Consider the following 14,099-nt stretch of genomic DNA (forward strand, 5'->3'; position numbering starts at 1 on the left):
TATTATTTCGTGGTGCCAAACTTGGTCATAATGAAATTAATATTAAGTATAAAAAGTTAAGCACCAATGAGACAGCATAAAAAACAATGAAGATGGAAAAAATTTAAAATGTATAAGTTGCATATTTCTTTATAAAGATTGAAATAACATTAAGAGTGATATAACATGTTAAGAAAAAATGTTGTTAAGAAAAAAAGAATTTATAGGATACGTATTCCTTATTTTTATTTCAATAATTCAAAGCAGTTAAAAATTTCAACTTAAAATTAACTTAAAATTTCAAGAAGTATCTTTAGACAGAAAATGTTTTTACTAACAAATAAATCACAGCTTTCACGTCTTGATAGAGACTAAGTTTTGTCTCCTGATTTTCGTCCTACATTACCACAGCAGGTTTACCCTTTAAATTTCATCCACCTGTTGCCCAACACCCTATACACCCTCCGCATTACAAAATCAATACTTTAACCAATTTTAGTACAACACAAGCAGAAACTCACCCTAAAACAATTACCATTTAATGTATTGAACAAATTTATGGCACGCGTCTTTAATTGGGTAAATATATACGCAGTACGTAAACGTAATAATTATTTAAGTACCATAAACAACAGCAATGAAAGTTGTTTTTCTATTTTCCGATACATCGTTGAATATCGCGTGTTATTCTTCGGACAATCTGTCGGTTCGATTTATTTATTTATATAATTGTTTATTAATCCATTTGCATCATTAGCGTATGTACACTCAATTTTGCTGGTTACTATCACCGATATATATATATAAACTACCCTAAAACTATTAGATTTTCCACACATCCAAATTTTGTACTAAGGAAAATAAAAGATTGAAGAAATGTTATAGCATTTCTAATTTTCGCTAGGAATACTATAAAAATTAGTCGCAGTTGCTGATAGATTACAAAACAACCCGGAGTGCTAAGGGTTAAAAGCACCGAATATTCGAAATAATTTTGAAAATAAATAGTTTCACTCGTATACTGTAATCAATGTATGAAGAAACTGAAAATAATCTTTTCTTATAATTTTTAGCCATATTAGTTAAGCCATATTAGAAATCTCTGGCAAGAGTCTAACGCGATGTTGTGCGAAAATGGGTTAAATAAAATAAAATTAAAAGAATTGCTGATAAAGGCCTTCTTTTTCATAGTTCCGTATGACGCAAATAGATTAAATAATTCATGTTACACCGCACGATTCCATCGATACGATAAAAAAACGTCAATTTATATTAAAGGGAGAAGCCATGCTTATGTTGAAAGAAAGGAACTAGTCACGGTTCAGAATGGCCCAGGGAAGATCTCTGCTAAACTAGCTCGATATTTATTCGGTAATAAATGGATGTTCGGTCGTGTGAAAATTCTACGAATGGAAAGCCGCGCAAGCTCAATGAACGAATAAGCTTCCACGTAATTTGATAAGGACGTGCCCTTTCATTATCATTCGTTTCGAGGAAACAGATCGGCAATGAGCAACTTTTGTACGTGACGGGAATCAATTTTCCATTTTATATTCACGCTCCCGGAAAACGTGATTTATTGAAAACTGGCACGGTGCCTTGTAAAAAATTCTTCCTCGTATTACCCGTCAATCTCTTGTTTCGTAGGATTAAGGTATCAATGAAATTCTGTGTATTTTAACCTGCTAACTGTAGAATTTAGTTTGAGAAATCTCTAGTTTTGTGCGCAATAAAATGAAAAAATCAAGTGCGTACTCGTCGAACGAAGGATGAATACATCTAGGGTATATTCTAATGGAAAACCAAAGTTAATCTGATTACCATGGTTATCTGAAAAAATAAAGAATTCATCGTTGATAGAAATAATATTTTTTCAAGTTTTAAGAGGACGTGTTTACTCGTCAAACGCAGTTAACTGATTAAACCTTGCCTTACAATATGGTGGCAGACTCGAAGCGAAGATTTTTAATATGGTTTAACGAACATGAATGTCATTGTGTTGTGTTAAATTCAAATGAAACATTATTGTTCTTGTTAGCAATTTGTATGGTTTATACTGAATTTAGTCATAAAGAGCATGAACTGTTTTCTTTTACTAGTGCATTATTAACGATAAATAAGTAAGTAATGAATATACTTTTATAATATCCGTAGAAGAATTAAATGAAATGAAAATTAATTTATCTCATCGGTACTATTAGTGTTAAAATCTGTATAAACAATAGAAAAGACAATAACATTTACCGATAGTAATTGTTATTTACGGAAATATGTTACTATGTAAGTGTAACGAAAATTTATGTGCACTATTAATTATATTATTCGATAAAATATCAATATATTTCTTATCTATTTTAATAGCAATATTATTTCTGAACGTTGCAATACAAATACATTATATCATGATGTATCAAAAGGTTTTTTGCTGAAGCAATTATACGTTTTCTCTTAACATCGATTTCTCTCTAGACTGATTAGCTTCATTTTTCCAACTCGACCCTTTAAGCTGAAGTCAATTAACTCTCGTAAGACGGATGTACCATTTGTGTTCTCCTTAAAGACTTTTCTTAGTTTCAATGTGTTTATTTTTAAAACGTGGTATAAGAAAGCTAGCAAAGTTCAATAGATTGTTTTGTACTCTCAGTTTTCTTATTAATCCAATAACCTATTCTTGTCAAAGGAAAATAATAAATAATTAATTGACAGTAAGTGAAGAATTCTTTTGTTTGTTACTTGTTCTGACCATTTTATAGATTCAGTATTGTAAAAAATTAGGAACACAGAATTATATAAATAGTATAAGCACGTAATATGAAATTTAAACCTTTAGCTTTGCAGATTTTCACTTTGTAACCTACTTTAGTATTTTAAACAAAACAACACTGTAGATAATTCTGGAGAATTGCGCAGTTCTTAAACTTTTTATACTGTTCTTAAGTTCTCTGTTTGTGCGTTCATTTAACATTTACTGCTTACGAGTAACAAATTAATTCTATTAATGGACGTACCAATTTTCAATTTAAAATATTTTCAGTATATTTCTGAAAAACTGGAAGATTTACGTTATACTTTTTAATGAAGATGTCCGAGACTAAAAGACTGACACTATACTTTTTAATGAATATTTAAGTACGATTGGATAATTATCTTAACACAGATATCCGAAACGAATTGATAATATTCCAATTTATGAAAGGATCAAATTCTGCGAAAAAAATTTTGCAAAATTTCCACATTAACCTCGGCACGAAAGGCAAACACCAATATTGTCCAAGTTTACTCAACACTGTCCAATCTAGAACGAAGTGACGGGAGCATCGTCTTTAAACAAGTGCATTTCCAAGTGTGCATTCGACTTTCATGCAACATGTTCTCATTTACTCTCGCACGAAACGGAAATTACTGATTGCCGATAAAGCCGCGGCGATGATACAAAGAATGTCTTCATCACAGATTAAATTTGAATTCGTCTTGATAACCTCCGCATGTCTTACTACTTACAACCTTCAACCATCGGAAATATAACCGTGCATATTACAGAAGAACTTATTACTGGACCACGAAACTGTCTGCAAACTCAAATTTCTAAGAATATATTGGGTCCTCCCATAATTAATACAATTTTCGTATAGGTACTCCTTTTATTTTTTGAAATTAAGATAAGCCTTTTTAAATCTAAAATATATTCCCCTTCATTATGTACAAATTATTTAGAAGTTAAAAGAAGTTTTGTTTGTCTTAATTTTTACAAATAAAGCAAGTAGGTCTAGAAAATTTTCAGTATTTATAGGATGACGTAATAATCATAAAAATGGGAAATAGAAAGAAGTTTTTCGTAATAAATACTAGAAGCACTATAATATGTACTTCGGATATTTTATATATTCTTTCGTATGATGTGTATTCTGCCCAATTTTGCATGTTTCTATAAATTTCTAGAAATGTCAGTAGCCTATTTATTACACGATAAATAGGTCATTCCTGTTTTCAGTTCAATTTTGCGAAAGTTATAAGTGGAGTATCAGAACCAGATATTAAATAGGAAAACTTTGAACATTCAGTTTAGTGAAACCCTTGAGTTAATAAGTTTAGCACAAAAAAATGTTTGCAAAGAAAATAATAATTCCCAGAATATGGAGAAACATTAAAGGCAGATTATTTTTTTCATAAAAACACTGAAAAAAAATGAACGAAGATACTGCGACATACTGGTACAGCAAATACTGGCAAGTGTCGAGAAATCTCATTAATTAGCGAATTTCCGAAAGGTTAAATAACATTCAGTTATTCAGTGATCACTAAGATTGTTTCAACTTGACCCGCAACAAGAACAATGCTTTGAAAATTGAATGGTGCAATTCACTTTAAATGTACAGTCAAGTTCAACCCCTTTTCCTGTAATATCGAGTCAGACTCGTGACGTAAATTTTCGAAACAAATTCGACGGATCTAAGTATTATTTATTTACTTTTTATATAAATGAAATATTACTTGTCTATTATTAATCTTTAATCTTTAGAGTAAACGTGGACAAAGAATAAGCGTCAAATTTGTTCCTTTCCTACTAAATTACTAACGATAAAGTAGTTCCATTAACACGTTCGCTACTAGCGCTTGTTTCGGTGATAATCTTCTCAATTATAATATTTTATTTAACTTAAAAAATCTTTTCAATCATAATATTTTATTTACCCAACAAATCTTCTAAACAGCAATATTAAAAAAATGAAACTAAAACGAGTCATTGAGTTATTAAATATGATGCTATAGTTTATAATATTAATTGATAATATCTACAGGATTAATTTAATTTGTTTATATAAAATATAAGATTATAGCTGTCATAAATATGCAAAGCTAGTAGCGAAAGTGTTGAGCAAGAAAAGAAATCACAGGGCAAGGGGTTAGCTAAACAGAAAATCAAAATACACATACAATTATTATAAACAATAGAGTAAAGGAACAGATTTGATAAACAGTATAGAAGACTGACGACCACCGTCCGTCATTCGGAGTACGGTTGTAAATGGTGGAATTTAAATGAATTTCGACACGTGTCGTCTGCAGCCAGCAATTGCGCAGCTTCAATGGACGAGAATCCACCAGCACTCTTCAAGACTAATTAAATGTTCAGCAACAATAACATTTCCGTGATAACAATTGTTTCATCGAGTGTACAATTACAAATTCAATTTAACAAAGTGTTCTTTCAAAATAAAATACTCTTAACATTGTTACACTGAGTGAAAGTTTTACTTTGAAAACATGAAATTCATGGATCAAAATAATATTACTGACGATGAGATTTTGCGTATCGTTACTGCAATTAATGTAGGATATTCGATAATACTCGTCGCCGAAATTTTAAGTAAATTACGTCCACAGATACGATCGATTCACGAAATCTTATTATAACTCGGTCAATACGTCTGTTAACGTCACCGAGGCATAGATTTCAATGTGAGCATAATATTTGAAACTATTTTGAAAAATAAAGAAATAAAGTATACATTAATAGACATGACTATTTATCAAATATCATTAATGGACATAAATATTTATTCAACATCATTAACAGGCATAAACATCTATCGAATATCATTAATAGGCATAAATATTTATCAAATATTTATCAAGTTTATTAAACGTTTAGTATAAGTTTAAATAGCTCTGCACATAATGTAATGATTTATTGAACAATAAAATTTATTAAATATTTGAATGATTTATGATATCTAAACAGCTGGACTTTTTATTGAAAAGCATAGAATTTACAATGTATAACTTCAATATGCTTTCTTATTAATTATACATCTTCTCACAGTCTTTCCTCTTGCTGTAGTTATGATATTTCTATCATTTTTCTCCATTTCAGTTGTAGGTACAGTGTAACCTATTCATTCATTACTCCCTCACTATCTATATCTACGCTCCTGACGCCTTCCCCTTACCCTTCCATAGCCCTAACAAAGAACACCTGGTCGAACATTACTCTGCTTATCGACAAGGCTACATAACAACGATCGCTTGGCAATAGTCTGATAGGAAATTAGTTAAAACTGAAATTTAGTCTAGTTCTTGTAGTTTCAGTATGTTTACAGAAATATTTATACGAGAAAGAGATGTGTTATAATTATTTAAATAATTTATATATATACATATGTAGTTATTGGTATATGATTTTGTATGTATATATTATTATTGAATTATTTACAGATAAGTAATGTATATTATTCTAATATATTTTTTCAAAGTAGTTGTCCGTATTTATAAAAAATATTGTATTATATAATTTCTTTAATAAATAATATGCACATCCCAATCAACATTGCTAATATAATTTATCACGTAAATTTAACAGGTATCTTGATATTGTTTTACAGCCAAACAAATGCGTGTATCACATGAAAGGGATAATACCCTATAATATTATTGATTACAGCATAGACATTTAATATTTTCATCAAGTAATAACGATGTATATCTTTGAAAATTAATATCATTGTATAAATAAAATTTATAATACCGTTATTCCTCACAGTATTTGGAATTAAATAATATTGATTGGGTTTGCCATACAGCATTCTCGTATCTCTTTGAAATATTTAATTAATTAATTATTTGATTGGACGGTTCACCATTTTACTATTATCATATATATTCTACTCTTCTATTCTATTTATGATGAATACATCTTCTGAGGAGTTTAATAATTACGTTTATCGCTTTCAAAAATAAAGAGTCGTTATGAGGGACGCTGGCACTTTCTGGACAAATTTTTAGCGTCGCTCACAGGGATGTTGACACGCTGCGGGTTAAAAATAAAATAAATTTTGCGAACGTAGCACGAATAAAATGGTACGGTAAAGGATTAATAAACACATAAAGACATGTATCAGAAAAATAGTAGTATCATCAATGTTTACTAAGTCAAAGTGCACGTATGCTGATAGTAACTTTTGTCAATTATTCGAGTTTGACATAATTCGAAGAAACAATCAAAACATTTCCCGTTCACTAATACCTTTCCTAATGGATTTATGCGTGGCAATTCTAATCAGTCGTGTCTCCGCATCCATTGAGAATTCAACAAACGTTTACATGATCAGTTCCACTTAAAATAATCGATGTTGCCACCGATGAAAACATATCGGCCTCACCGAAATACTCTGTTTGTGTATTCTTAACACAATCAAGTAGAATGAACTTCTGCAAAGTTAACACTCAATTTTGCCTTGATTTTTCAACATTATATATTGATGTTATTGTCATAAAAGTGTAGAATCTATAAAACTCTAAGTACTGAGAAGTTTCTTAATCAGTTTAAAGAAGGCAACCCTTTTTTGCACAACGTGCATCTATATGTCTTAAAGAATAGGAAAACATAAATATTTATGAAATCGTAGTGGAAAAGTTAATAAAAACACGTGTAAAATTATCTGTTTACAAACTGCAATATTACTTTTAGCGTTTATCAAAAATTATTGCACATTAAAATCGTCAAGTTATGAACAATTAAAATTTTTCTATTCTGCATCTATTTAATCCAACAACAAGATGTTTGCTATTTCTTGAAAACTTATTCGAAAAAAATATTCAATAGTTAAAATACTACAGAACTGTAAAGTATAAAGATATTTTCTTACTGTTTAATATTTGTAATAATTTGTAAACAATAGACTGCAACTATTAATTTGTAAACATTGAAAGAATTCATTTAATAAAAATAAAGTTGTACGAAATTTCAAACATGGATACTTGAAATTCCAAGCAGAAATGAGATCTCTAAACATAATTACGAAAATTCAGCGTAATAAAAAATAATTGCATCAAATAGTATGCACTGATATATTTTTGGTAAGAATTTCTAATCAACAATAATCCAAAACATATGTTTATTTGAAATTTCTTTCATTCAATTATGCTGATACGAGCGTGAAATTTAATACCAAAGAGGTAGTATATATATCATTATCTTTGAATCACCTATTTTAATTTAGCGCAAGTACGAACATTCCATATTAATTCGATACCTTTATGCTTCATATTTCTCACTTTGTTAAAGCTGGAAATAGTATTTGACAATTTTCTCTAGTTTTTTCTTTAAAATTCCTCTAAAATTAAAGTTTTATCTCTGCAATTATTATACAAGATTTAAATTTAATCACATAGATTTATAATTGGAATGTGACTCAATCAGAAATCAACAGCCTTGACTAATTTTAATCAACTATTTTTAATATGGATCACTTTTAAATCTCTTTCATTCTCTGTTGTATTTCTATTTTGAGCTATACATATATAGCTCAAAAGTTTAAAATCACTCAATTATTCAGAGAGAAATGTGAACATTTCAATGAAAATGTTTAAAAATGTTATTACTAACGTCTAATTACCTAATAAGAAAAAGAAGTATTATAAACTGCAATAATTTAGTTAAAAATGTATAATTCTTAAATAAAATGAATAAATTAGATAAAAATTTAACAAATTTATTTACTGAAACGGGAAACGTACAAGACAATGTCATAAAAAGAAATTTCTACTGAATCTATCAAAAGAAAAAAATAGTAATCTATATTATTGTTTCAATTCTAGAAGAGACTGCTTTCTATTAAAAGTGATCTGAAATTCTTCAATGGTAATGTATCTGAAAAAAGTAATTGAACAAATCCTTATAGAAAGCTTCATACCAAAAAAAGTTTATGATTGTCAATGATTAATAAAATAAACGATTGCCCGAAGAAAAATCAATACTTAAGTAATCGCGGAGGAATTGTTTCAGATTAAGAAGACCGTCGAGTTTATGTGCCATCTGTTATATGCACAGAAAAAGTTTCACAATAAAATTGGGGAATTATCGAGCATGCGACGTGTTCAAACTCGTTTGAACACAAAAAGATTTAGTGTCTAACAAGATGTCAGTAACGTCTTCCGAGAACTTTTTCTAAGCAAATTACAAATGTCTACGAACAATTAACGAGGAACTCGGAAGAATTACATTGTCGATTGAATAATTTAATCTTAATTTAAAAAGTAAGTTTATATGTAAGAAAAGAAAAACGCAAAAACTTTTAATCCAAGTTAGTGACCATTTTCTTTAATGGCATATGCAAAATTGTCACAAAGGCACCGTATGAGTAATCTAAATAATTTCTTAATCAGTCAAATCAGGTGCACTTGAATCAGTCTGGTCATAATTGTATAAGAAAATTTCATAATTAATTATACTTGGCAATGGTAATTGTTAATATTTTGTATTCAAAATTTTATTAACAGTTTAAAAAGATTACTATGAATAATTTCTAAATATAATTTATTTCTTGAAATGAAACTCAGTGAAAAGATTTTTGAAAGATCGATAACTACACAAACTCGTTTCAATAATTTCTTATAATTCGTTACGTATCAATTGTTTAATTGTAAATTCAGTTCAGTACTACTTCCATATTTATAATAAATTACATCGATGTACTTATGTGATCAAGTAAACGTTTTCTAATTTATATCCATTTCTATGATACTGAAAAATAAGGAATGGTCTAAAACAAATAAAACAAAGTAAAACTCTTTATTTCTAACCACAAGATTTAATTATAAGCGGAATGTTCGGTTCGATTTATTTTTCCTATCAAGCTCCAATCCGCTTTATCAAGTGATTCCCTTTGGTTCGAAAATCAAAGAAGTTCTTATGGGTTTAATGGTCAAACGTATAAAAGACGTCTACAAACCTTTTCATTAGAAATTTTGCGCTTTACATCTCTTTCAAATTATCGAGAACACTAACACTTCTCGATACGAAAACTTACTTGCAAATATGTGAAAGCAAATTGATATTAATATTAGTAGATTAAAGTTAAGTACGACCATCAAATGATCGTAATTAATAAATGATTTCAGCATTCTCGGAATAATTTATTGTGTATTCTAATTATTAATGTTTTCAAGGAATAAAGTAGATTTTTAACTGATACGCACAAATTAAATCATGAATAGCTTCCACTACTTTATCAATAATGAAATTTATATAACAGTTTGGTTTCTAAATACCAGTTTACTTATTTATAATTCTAACGTTTAATATGTTCCATATTTATGAACTACATATTTTCAGATAAATTTCATAAATTATTTAACTTGTACAATAAGCTATAGAAAAAGGGTTGTTTTAAAGGATCAGTTCCCAAACATTTATAACTATAAGTCCTAATTGTATTTTAAAATATACTTCCCAAACTCAAACATATTCAACAAAACTTAAAATCAAAAACCACTGCATAAACAAACACGATGATCCTCCTCAAACCTGCACGAAAGGAAAACCTGTTACACCGTGCGTGACAAAAAATCTCGCCAAAAACTGTCAAACGTAAAATAATAAAAAATTTCCGTTAGTCTTGAAGAACAATAGTAACTAACAATCAGACTTATTCGAGGATCTATAAAAATACAACTGTAAAGTTCGTATAATCTTCGGGACAAAGGTCGAAGCGGTTGAAATTGGAAAGTGAAACTTATGTGAAATGTAGCAAACTTACGAGGGGCAGATGTAACTGGTTGACAATTGAGACGTAAAGTAGAAGGGTCACGAGGTAGCTTCTGGTCAGGCTCATGTCGGCGACAACTCAGCGATATCCTTTCGGCGTCGTTCGACAAATCCGAATACCATTTTAGAACGTGCCCGCTTCCTTATATAGGGATCCATTTCACCCCGCGCAGGCGTCTCAACCCCCATAGCACACCTACACCGAATGGTACCCTATTCACACCATCACTGACAGTCCTGTTAGCGAACTATGCAATATGCATACACGCGATACCGTGGATCTCGTCCTCCGCGGATACATCGCAAGGAAAAAAGAAGACGAACCCCAGCCGGGCCATCGAGGTAGAAAAAAAGGGATGCGATTTTAAACCGCGACTCGGTTAATATACCGCGGATTATTGCGTGTCAGTGGAGGAACCGAGAGCTACGTTTCTCATTTTCTCTCGCGGAGCCACATGTTATTGGTACTTTTAACACGTTTGCGACCGATGACGTGAATTCACGTCTTCCCGGATTCTATTCCCGGTTTGTCGCTACCGTTTTACGTCTTTGGGAGTACTACTCTTTAACACTTTGAATAACGTGGCAGTCAAATTCGAGTGACATTTTATAGAAACTCATACATTAATTTTCTTGGTGAACGAACCAAATTTTGTTGGATGTTTAAGATATAAGGAAGAGAGTATTATAAAGGAGCTTGGCTTTTTAGTTTGTACTCAATTGACACTAAAACTACCGAGCGAGTCAAAATGAGTTATTCCTGATTTCTTCTTTTTGCGATTATTAAGCCTTTACAGTCGGAAGCTTTTCACTGGAAACATTCGACACTTTCCGATGAGACGTAGACGACGCTATTTGAAACGAACTAATGAGAAAACATATGTAAATTAAGGAACAACGCCATTTTATTTCAGTATGTTACATATTGATGCATTATACAAAACTTAATATTATATATAACACTTTGTAATTTTGTTGTATCAAATCAAATGGTGACTGAGAGTCGCCTCTCGTGTGCAAAGAGTTGAAAAGATAACGAAAAAAGAAGCGTGCTTAAGTTTTGCAAATGATTCTAACAAGATGTTACATCTATTCATAAAACTTCTTTGAAGTTTAAGTTTCCAATTCATCAATTTTAACAAAAGAATAATCTCTAAGAAATAAACTGTCTGTTGCCCGGTGCAACTGTGCTTACTAATTTTCACATTTTGCAAAGGAATAATTTCTAAAGAATAAATTGTTTGTTATAAACCCGTCAAACCATAACGTAGAAACAGTCAAAGATAATATATGAAATTTTCAAAACGAATTAATTTTTATTCGTTGTAATAATAAGCGTTTGTTGCCTGATCTTTTTAAAATTTTTTTAAGAAAATCTCTCAAATATAAGTAACAGACAGTTATTATTATGATAAATGAAAATAAATTTTATTTTAAAATTTCAGATATTATCTTCGACTGTTTCTACGCTGTGGTTTGACAGTTTGTACGCTTCCCCGAAAAAAAGAATGATTAATATAAATATTTTTTATTCTCTGCATGTTCTTATATCCACTTATTATTTTTCTACGTAGTTATCGAATGCTTGCAAATCGTTGTCACAGTAGGATGAAATCAGTTCACGTATCGCAACGACAAAAATTCTCGTCTGACTTTCCTACACCTCGTTAAGGTTGCTTCCGTACCGGTACTCGTCAATAACCACCGCCTGCCCGCTTTCAAATGCTTTGCACCACTTAATGACTAACTGACGACTCGGAGTATTTTGTCCATGCACATAAATAAACACACTTTTCATGCAACGTTTTATGGTTAAAGTAGGAAAAGACATAAACGTCTGACGCAATTAACTTGAAACTTATCGTTAACGATGTTGCATCGTTTTTATCGTATAATAACTACTAATTATAAATGACTACTTTATAAGGTAGTGAATTACTATCTTAAAGGTGTGGAGAAGTTGCTTAGTCATCAACCCTCGTAATCATTTGTAAATACTTAAAAAATTCTCTTTCTATTGGGTTGACGTCAAAGTTTTGAGGTTCTTTTTTATAAGAAATAAGAAAAAGTGTTCTCAACTGTTCGCTGGCTAAACCAAAACTAAGTGAAAACGAAAAAACAGGTATCCTTTGTACATGTTATATAGTTTGAAGATAGATATTATTTGTTTCAAAGAAAAACATCTTTATTAAAGGAAAAAGTTCATTGACGTAGAACGTTCAAACATTTCGTTCAATAAAGTGTACTCCTAATAGATCATCGATGAAAATGAAACCATTCGTTCGATGTAAAAGAACTTTATAAGGGAAGAAAATTGAGAAGCCATTTAAAGATACAATGGAGTAATAAGAAGTCTTTTGAAGTAAAGCAGAAGAATTTAACAAAAGTAAACTATATTAATAATTCTTACAATTTCATCCGTATCAAGTTACCAGTATGTTACCTAATACTATATTATTTATGTACAAATTATTAATAAATATACATAAGATCTAATAAGATTAAAATCTGAAATATCTTTGTTTCGTTAGTTTCCGATGATGCAAAAGGTTTCTAAAGAAAAAGAAATCACTTCAGAGAGGCAAAAACACTGAAAAAGAACGTTCCCTCAGAGTCATAATATTATTCAAGATCATAGATGACATAATTATATTTTCCAATTAACTCTGTATTAATTTTACAAAGGAGAACCACTGAAATAATTTTTATTATTTAAATAAAATGTATAATGGATGATAGAAATTTCTTAACCACCAGTTGAAAAACTGAATATTACGTTTTTATTTAGAACAATGCAAATATTAAATTACTCCTTTGTCTGTTGAAATGATAGAACTTAAAATACATTATACTAAAATGCACAGAAACTATTTTTGACCATTTCCAAGAAGCGCCTTGAATTTCGTGTATCGATTACACAACCTATAAGCACATCCCTGATGACGGAAGAGCAGGCATCGTATTTTGATACTAGTTTCTTCGGGAATATATAATTTCAAACATAATTGAAAGCGTATCTTTGAGTTCGATCCAATAAGAGTAATGGCACAAATAAAATGCGAAAATGATACGTCATATTTTTAAGCCAAACCGAATGGGAGGATAGGTCTAAAAATAAATTTCGATGCTAGAAATTTCTAACGAGGACATGTATAATATCGAATATCGGTTTTAATAGAAGTAGTTTTTATAAAAGTCCGTGAGAGTTGTAACCTTTTCGAAAATATACATTACTGAGATGATAGATTTTGTTTCAGTTCTGCTGTTTTATCTTTACCAGTTTTCGAAACTGCTACGACTTCTTGACAAATTAACCCAATATTAAATTTTGTATAATGAATACGTGAAATGTTGAAACAAAATAACTTTCTTATTAATTCAGGTGTGTTTTCTCATTATTTAATTTCAAAGAATGTTATCTATGTCTCATCGGGAAATGTGAAATACGACTATATACTACAAAACTTTCGAGTGCAAAGGGTTAAACCTAGTACGTAATGATTCATCTCGAAAAAAAGCATTTATTCATTCACTTTTCATTGAAAACTCTTTTTCATCCAAGATATTCCTCCTA

The 14,099-nt window shown here is 30.0% G+C and overlaps 1 protein-coding gene across 5 annotated transcripts in view; it reads right to left on the reverse strand.

The window, feature by feature from the left end:
* The window catches only part of Nplp1 (Neuropeptide-like precursor 1), a 32,730-nt gene extending 22,083 nt beyond the window's left edge, over positions 1-10,647 (reverse strand). For all 5 annotated transcript variants that reach the window (XM_031992229.2, XM_076373720.1, XM_031992228.2 and 2 more), the window contains exon 1: positions 10,518-10,647. In XM_031992229.2, coding sequence (XP_031848089.2) covers positions 10,518-10,592 — 75 coding nt within the window. In that variant the 5' untranslated portion in view covers positions 10,593-10,647. The remainder of the gene's footprint in view (positions 1-10,517) is intronic.
* Positions 10,648-14,099: the final 3,452 nt, after the last annotated feature.

The sequence above is a fragment of the Nomia melanderi genome, chromosome 14 (assembly GCF_051020985.1).
Source record: "Nomia melanderi isolate GNS246 chromosome 14, iyNomMela1, whole genome shotgun sequence".
Taxonomy (NCBI): Eukaryota; Metazoa; Arthropoda; class Insecta; order Hymenoptera; family Halictidae; genus Nomia; species Nomia melanderi.